This window comes from Morone saxatilis, unplaced genomic scaffold (assembly GCF_004916995.1).
Source record: "Morone saxatilis isolate NCDOM2014 unplaced genomic scaffold, NCSU_SB_2.0 Contig24, whole genome shotgun sequence".
Classification (NCBI taxonomy): Eukaryota; Metazoa; Chordata; class Actinopteri; family Moronidae; genus Morone; species Morone saxatilis.
This window is the reverse complement of record NW_023339807.1, coordinates 14571517-14579758: the sequence shown is the minus strand read 5'-3', so window position 1 is coordinate 14579758 and position 8242 is coordinate 14571517. Positions and strand designations below refer to the sequence as shown.

General features: G+C 39.8%; 1 protein-coding gene across 1 annotated transcript in view; it reads left to right on the top strand.

Annotated features, from left to right (window-relative positions):
* The window catches only part of cdh17 (cadherin 17, LI cadherin (liver-intestine)), a 12573-nt gene extending 4541 nt beyond the window's left edge, over positions 1 to 8032 (top strand). The window contains exons 6-19 of the mRNA XM_035671670.1: positions 140 to 298; positions 697 to 849; positions 2087 to 2292; positions 2428 to 2559; positions 2645 to 2795; positions 3833 to 4039; positions 4130 to 4206; positions 4293 to 4481; positions 4999 to 5243; positions 5938 to 6068; positions 6630 to 6854; positions 6950 to 7060; positions 7455 to 7571; positions 7723 to 8032. Coding sequence (XP_035527563.1) covers positions 140 to 298; positions 697 to 849; positions 2087 to 2292; positions 2428 to 2559; positions 2645 to 2795; positions 3833 to 4039; positions 4130 to 4206; positions 4293 to 4481; positions 4999 to 5243; positions 5938 to 6068; positions 6630 to 6854; positions 6950 to 7060; positions 7455 to 7571; positions 7723 to 7814 — 2195 coding nt within the window. The 3' untranslated portion in view covers positions 7815 to 8032. The remainder of the gene's footprint in view (positions 1 to 139; positions 299 to 696; positions 850 to 2086; positions 2293 to 2427; positions 2560 to 2644; positions 2796 to 3832; positions 4040 to 4129; positions 4207 to 4292; positions 4482 to 4998; positions 5244 to 5937; positions 6069 to 6629; positions 6855 to 6949; positions 7061 to 7454; positions 7572 to 7722) is intronic.
* The last annotated feature ends 210 nt before the right edge of the window (positions 8033 to 8242 follow it).

Sequence of the window (8242 nt, the reverse complement as noted above, 5' to 3'; positions counted from 1 at the left end):
GAATTTGGGGGAAATGTGTATAAAATGATTCCTAAGAAATCTAGAACATTAAGGTTAAGCAGAGAGAGATCCAGTCATTATACTTTGAAATACCAACATCTCACTGTGGTAAGACTTTAACATCAGTCTGTTGTTCCAGGTGTCCCATTTACCCGCGTGTTTGCTTTGGATCGGGACGACCCGAAGACCCCCAACGCTCATCTGAGCTACAGCCTGGTCAGCCAGATCCCCAACAAACACCACAGCCTCCTGTTCCAGATCAACCCCAACACTGGAGAGATCTCTACTACAGAAGAAGGTAATAATACAAATGCCTGTGCACGCATAAATAAACACACAGACACGAACCCAGATTTTGGCACGTAGAACTGTCTGTAGGAAAGTCTGTAATCTGTCCATCTCTGTCTGTAATCTGGCGATATAGTGCCGCTGTAAATCCAGATTACACAGCTCATTTTATGTGCTCAAGATTAACGCTGACTGGAGGCAGATTGCCTAAATGTGTCGCGTGATGTTGATCACAGATTACTTAGAGGCTGTGTAAGCATGTGAAGATGCCTGTGCGCTCTGAGAGAGTTTTATTACATTTCCCAGACAGCCTTGAGACAACAGAGATGTTGTTCTTCCATAGATCTATACGAAACCATGCTTGTAATGTGTGGAATCGTACTGAACAATATTTTTGTTCTTTAACAGGGGAAAACATGCTAAAGGCCAGAGAAGGCATCCAGTACGGCAGAGGAGAAGATCGGAGCATCGAGGCTCTGAAGACAAAGTTTGATGAATACTGTTCAGTGCAGGAGATCCCCTATGAACAAAACCCCTTCTTCACCTGTGTGGAGAGAGCAGGTTTGTATCCAGATGTAGAGCTGCAGCGATTCAATTGATAAATTAGTCAAAGTTAAGCAAAAAATTCCATCTTCACACGTGAAAAAAAGGGACTGGATCACACTGATTGCTTTGCCTTTAATAATGCAACAATACATTACTGTGTCTTCATCAGAGTCAAAATATACAAACACATGAGGCAAACACATAGTCAACCTAGAACAGGTGCACAGTTGTCATTGAATTTAAAATTTATTGGATCTATTGCCACATCACATGCACTGTAATCACATCAGAAACAGCAGAACACATAAAGAACACAGAAAGTACAATCACTGCATCCAACATCCTAACTGTGTTAAGAATATGAATCCAAAGTGCAATCTCTGCAGAGCTGTGAGTTGATAATGCCTCAACCTCTGAGAGAGGGTGAGATTTTTATTGACACTGCAGAGCCATGGTTAGCCTGTGCATAATGCAGAGCAATAGCATAATATGTGTTTTTGTGTGTGTGTGTTGCAGTTTTGTGTTCAGATCTGAACATCTTTAAAGCTCTTTTAGTTTGTGCAACATAAAACAGACCACAGGGACATTTCAGCATGCAGGCAACATGTGTGCTGCTGTAGTTTATGAAGGATTTCTTGGTGTATTTTTTTTACTAGTGCATTGAATGTATAAAGTATTTGGTGTTTGACAAGTTAGAACATTATTGCTACAGTGAGAAAAACCTGTAGTTGTATTAGACAGCCAACCAGAGACAGTATCAGGTGGTTTTTCTAGTGTCAGAATGAAACAGTCTGTCAAATAATCAGTAGATTCAATTCAATAATGAAAACGACTGTTAATTGCAGCCATAGACTAGGCAAGCAAAACAGAAATCTGACACAGGCCACAAATATAGAATGGTGAACAATTCAAGTAAAGAATGATTTGACAGTTTCTGTTTTTTTAAAAGAGAAACATATTAAGAATTTCACAAGGAAGTGTGAAGGAGAATAAGAAAAATATTCATCTACAAGGGATTTATCCTGCTGGCTCAGTTCTCTAACCTTTTGGCCACCACTGATTTATTAAATGTTGAGTTGAATTTCTATGATAGGATCAAGAATAAAAACCTTGAGTGTGCCCATGTGACTCAAAGTGTTATTTAATTAAATCTACTGAAATGTTTTTGTGATGTTCAACCCCCTAAACGTTTTATTTTTGTTGCTTGTACAATGGCTCTAATTGTAACCTTCATCTTCCTCTGTGGTGTCAGAAATGAGGAGGAGGAATGTGGACCCCCTGGATGACCCAGACTACACCCTAATCGTGCGCGTGCAGGACCTGGGAGGAGAGTCAGAGACCGCACTGAGTGGAAACACCAGAGTGCACATTGTTGTGCAACAAAACCTGTGGATCAATCCTGGACCGATAACTTTGAAAGAGCACTCACCGGCCAGTTACCCTCTGGTTATCGCAAAGGTGTGGTGTGTTGCACATGCCAGCTCTGCACAAATCTCACAAATGCAGACACCTTAAAGTACAAACACTCACTATACATACTCTACATCCAGTAATCCCACTCTGTGGCATCTTGCCTTCCTTTTTTTGATCCAGGTCCAGTCTAATGAACCCGACGCTGTTTACACGTTGGTGCAGAAAGAGCGAGAGCAGAAATTCCCCTTCCGAATCACAGAAGATGGACAAATACATCTGACAGAGGAGCTGGACAGAGAACACAAGGACATGGTACACAACACATGCTTAGTTTGCTCAACAAATGTCTCTTATGTCATGTAGAAATAACAGCTTACTTGTATTGGTTCTGTTTCAGTACATCCTGGTGGTGTTGGCGAGGGATAACAGTGGCAAAGAGGTGGATCCACCCATGGAGATTCAAGTCTTGGTGGAGGATGTGAATGACAACAGACCAATGTGTGAAAATGAGGAGAGTGTATTTGAGGTGCAGGAGAATGAGCCTGTAGGTAAGATGTGTGTGTGTTTATTACATAACCCCTTCATGGTGCAGCATGTGCATGTTAGGAGCAAAAACAGGATGGGAGGAGTGCTCAGATCTTTTACTTGAGTAAAAATAGCAATACCACAGTATCGAAATAAAAGTCCTGCATTCAGACTTTTACTTTAGTAAGAGTACAAAAATAATAGCATCAAAATATATAAAGTAGCAAAAGGAAAAGTACTTATCATGCAGAATGCCCCATTTTAGATTAATATATAATATATTATTGTTTTAGAACTATGAATGCATTAATGTGTAAGCATTACTTTAATGTTGCAGCTGGTATAAAGGTGTGGCTAATTGTAACTACTTAATATACTGCTGGGTAGCTTCATCTATAATAATCAAAAATGATTAGTTGATTGAATGATGTAAGTAGCAAATATACTTTCCACCACTGTAAGTGATTACATCTAATCAAAGTTAAGTGTAAGAGAAAACTTTAAGAGCAAGTGATCACATGGTTAAACACATGTGTACTCAGAAATAAACCCTTCATCTGCCCCATTGTTCATTTCTTTCTTTTCAAAATGATATCCTGAAAAACATGTCATTTTAATTTGGGTTGAATCTCCAAGGGCAATAAACATTTGAAATGAACAACAAATTAAACTAAATCTATAACAAAAAATATGGAATAAATAATAGGAAATTGAAATTGAATTGGCTGAAATTGAAACTAAACTCAATTGCAGTTGGAAAGAAATTCAGACAAACAACAAAATCTGTCCCAGCTTTATTCTTGTTGTTTGCACCCATGATAAATGCAAGAAATATTCAAATCCAAAGCAAATAATAGACTAAACATATCTTATTTTGAATTATACATATCGATTATTGACCCCTAGAACATGTCTCAAAAAGTGAGTAATCCCCTGTGATTCTGCACTGCAGTCTTTAACGGTAGGATTTAAGACTGGAGCCCTTCAGGAGAATATTTTTAAATCCTAAGAAAATTGATAAATTGCTTTTATTCTTACGTTCTGGCTCTTGTGGTTCCAGGCAGCCTGGTAGGACAGCTGTTGGCCCATGACAAGGATGAAGAGGGAACACTGAATGCCCAGCTGACTTACGCCATCGAGTCCCAGGATGATTCAACACCCACCACCTTCTCCATTGATGCTGCCACTGGAAGAATTCAAGCATTGCGCATGCTGCAGCGAAAAGAACAGCAGATTTATAGTTTCAATGTCAGAGTCAGCGACCCAGGTAACACACACGCTGTATGATGTAACACACCTGTAAATAGAGGTCAGTCAGTTTTCACTCCAAGTCCACTCATGGCTTTTCGTCTCATAGCTTTCAGCACAGACTGTAAGGTCGTCATCAAGGTCATCGACGTCAACAATGAGATGCCTCTGTTCGAGAAGGAGGATGTAAGTATGTGATGATGTATCTGTCTCTTATTTCTCACACTGTTGTGGCTGATTTTCTTCACGTTTCTGTGTGTGTCTGTGTGCAGTATGGCAATTACACTCTAGAAGAGGACACACCTATAGGACACACAGTGCTGACCATCAGGGCGTCAGACGCTGATGACCCAGACAGCGGCAGCTCCTTTATCGAGTTCCACATCACTGCTGGCAACGACGATGACCTTTTTGCTGTGGAAACCGACGGCAAAGGCGTCGGCCAAGTGGTCATAGCTAGGGTACGGTACCTCCATTGAGATGTAGAGACGTCTCCCACACAAACACACACAGTTATTTCATACAATTATGATCTTTAACTATGTTTGCATTTAAGGTCCAGTAAATGTTACAGTAAAAGGTTCACAATTAACCTATCATTTGTATTTCTGTAATACACTTTTGTTTCAGCAAATGTTTCACACTTTTGCTTTATAACTGACTGAAACAATTGATTATCTAAAAAGTTGGCAATATCACACAAACATTAGAAAATATATTACTTCATATATTTCTTTATTAAGTTTAGTCAGCTCTTCAGCTCTAGTTACTGTTACCAAGAGTGTAAGCTAATTCTATAGTTGCTGCATCTGACTAATTGTCTAGGTATCGTGACTTTAAATGTAAAATGCCTTTAATAAGTACAAAGCTAACAGCTGTGACAGACTCACAGCTGTATAGTGACCTTCAAAGGCCTCGGCCTTGACCTTCAACACATTCTTGCTTTTCCTAACCTTCAGCTTGCTTGTCTCCTAACAGCCTCTGGACTTTGAGTTGTCCCCCACCTACAGGCTCCAGATTGATGCTCGTAACCCAGAGCCGCTGATGAAGGATCTGGAGTACGGTAGCGAATCCACAACCTTCGTCTCTGTGTCTGTCACTGACATAGACGAGGCTCCAGAGTTTAGTATGGATATCCTGTATGTGACTGTGCCTGAAAACACCACCAAGGGCTCAGTGCTGCTCACTGTGGAGGCAAAGGATCCAGAGGGCAAAGAGATCGGGTAAATACACACAAATAACCACTCTGTGCTTCAGAACTGCTTAAAGTACAGTGGGTGGACACTGGATTTGACTTTGTAAAATCCAAAACTATGATGGAGATTCTTTAGTTTATGTTGAACTGCTGAAAAAAGAACAACTGCTATTGTAAATAATTAAATAATATTAGAGCAAGACCGACATATTCCGATCAGATGAACTCGGGTTCATCAGCATATTGCTCCAGAAGTTTTCATTTCAGCTGTTAAGTAACACCACAAAAGGTGGATATTGTTGTAATAATTGTTCAATTAAATTGTCAAGGATGCTTTAGTTCAGTTTACATTCTTATTATTCATTACTGAGAACTGAGAACATTTCCACCTTCTCTCTTATGCATACAAACCTGTTCAGTTACTACCACAGACTTTATCATCTTTAATAATCTCTTATATAATCTTCCCTAAAGAAAGATTATAAGCCCTTTTTATAATGTTCCACTAGATCAGCACTGGCTTTGTTTTTAATGTAACTGCTCCCTACTGGCTGCTAGTTTGGGGTTAGGACTAGGTATCACGTGTACACAAAAACAAACTATTGATTTGTCTTGACTACCATTATTTCCCCTGGGCCCTTATTCAGTGTGCTGTGTAGCATGGGTGATTTCTAATATCTGCTTCCTATGTGTGTGCGTGTCTTTGTGTGCAATTTCTACAGTTTTAAGTTGGATGGTGACACTCAGGGCTGGCTGGAGATCGATGCTGCCACAGGAGAGATCAAGACCAAAGACAAGCTGGACAGAGAAACCTTGGAGAGTTTCAAAGTCACTGTCACTGCATTTGAGAAGGGTAAGATAATCATATAAATCAGACTCATATCCCTGCCTAACAGAGGGGTTTTGTTTAGTTGATCAGTTGTTATAACACCGGTTAAATTCGTTCTAGCTCAATACACTTTGGTTAGAGGCATTATGTGTTCGGGTTCCATTCTTGTGAATGCGATACCTCAGGAACGCCGCGAAGGAATTTTTTTAGATTGGGCGCCAAAGTTCACTTGGACTTAAGAAAAAATGGATTAGAATCTGGTGCTCAAAGGTCATAACTCAAGAATTGATTCAGTAATTATGATAAAATTTCACACAGATATTTAATGGGATACAACAATTAGGTTTTATCCAAAAGGTCAACTTCCCTGTGACATCATAATGTTAACTTAACTGGTTGGCGGAGGCATACCACCACATCCAACTGCATTCAACCATGCGGATGCATACAACTCGATTATGCGGGGAATGTAATCGAGTTGTGCTGTATAAGTAAAAAGTAAAAGCAATGTTGCAAATGTTGTTTTTTTGTTTATGTTATGAAACTTAAATGTATGTTTTCCTGCTCTCTGATTTCCTTCTGAAGAGAACCCAGAAAAGTCTTCCGAGCGTGTCGTGTCTGTGCAGCTGCTGGATGTGAACGACAACGTCCCCAAACTGGTAGAGACCCAGGCCTTCATCTGTGTGCAGAAACCCGTCCCTGTCGTCATCAAGGCCACAGATGGAGACAGTCACCCCTTCTCCGAGCCCTTCACCTTTACTTTGGGTAGCGGCAAGAAATCTCCTAACTGGGAACTGCTCAATGTCGACGGTATGCTAAAACAATGAACTGTTAAGGTGATATATATCAGAAGATGGTGTACAACTCAAAGAGTCAGATCATTATATTCTTCTTGTTTCCTGCAGGTACGACGGCAAAACTGACTCTGAAGAAAAAATCAAGCGAAGATAAAACCTTCATACTCCCCATTAACATTAAAGACAATGCAGGCATGGGAGTCACACATCCGTTTGAGGGTGAGTTTATTCTTTATGTTCAACTTAGAGGGTGCGTCTGGCAAGCAATACCATGAAAAGACAAAAACACAGGAATGAACTGATCCTAACATGTATTGTCTGTGCAGCCAAAGAATGATTCCCATTGTTCACATTAAAAAAACACACTAATGAGCCACACTGTTACAATGCCTGACATGTTCCCTCATTACCATGAACACAGGCTCTGTAATTAGTTTTGTTAAGAGATTGGTTGTTGATGATGGACAAACCCATTGTTGGTTTTTATGGGATTTTGTTGACATTTTACTGCAAACCCATTGTTGGTTTTTATGGGATTTTGTTGACATTTTACTGCATCACATCTCTGATAAAGGTTTAATGCACGTGTTCTTCTCTCTACCTTCTATACCAGTGAGAGTATGTAACTGCACAGAGCTCGGCTACTGCTACATGGCACCAGATCCGCGTTCCCTCAGTTATGGAGTTGGACCCACAATCGGGATCCTGGCTGGCACTGTGGGATTCTGCCGTAAGTCTAACAAACCACATATGAAAGCACATGAAGCAGTGTCCGTTATACTGTTCAGCCTGAAGTTATTATTATCTAGTTATATGTCGCTGGTGCTGACTCCATTTTGTACGCTGCTGTAATTGACTTAATTTTTATTGTCTTTTTGCAGTTATTGTCTTCATCATTGTGATCAAGCGTACAAAAAAAGGGGGTAAGAAGAAAACCTTGACTGAAGAGGACGAGAGGAACGCCATGATGTAGAGACTACACACACACATATTTGTACTTTTACACTCGTGAGGACGCTCACTGATAATAATACATTCCTTAATGCCTCGCCATCACATCTACATACCTAACCTGAACCCTCATTCTGTTTTGATGTTTCCTTTTTAACATCTGTGTGGGGACAGCAGATGAAAAATACACTTCTAGGCGAACTGTGGCTCATTTTATTTAGTTCTTTTTTTCTGTTGATCCAGAAGCATTTTCCATGGCAAATAAATATTAATAAATAATCAAATAAATGAACAGCAGATGTGAGGACTGAACTTTTCCAGTAATGTCCTCTCTCTCAAGGTCTAAAAGTTTAATTATAAATCACAAAGGTAGATGTACACACACACACAGATTTACTTTAGCTTTTTTTATATATATTTACAAGAGAGTTTAGCTTGATTAATAAGTGC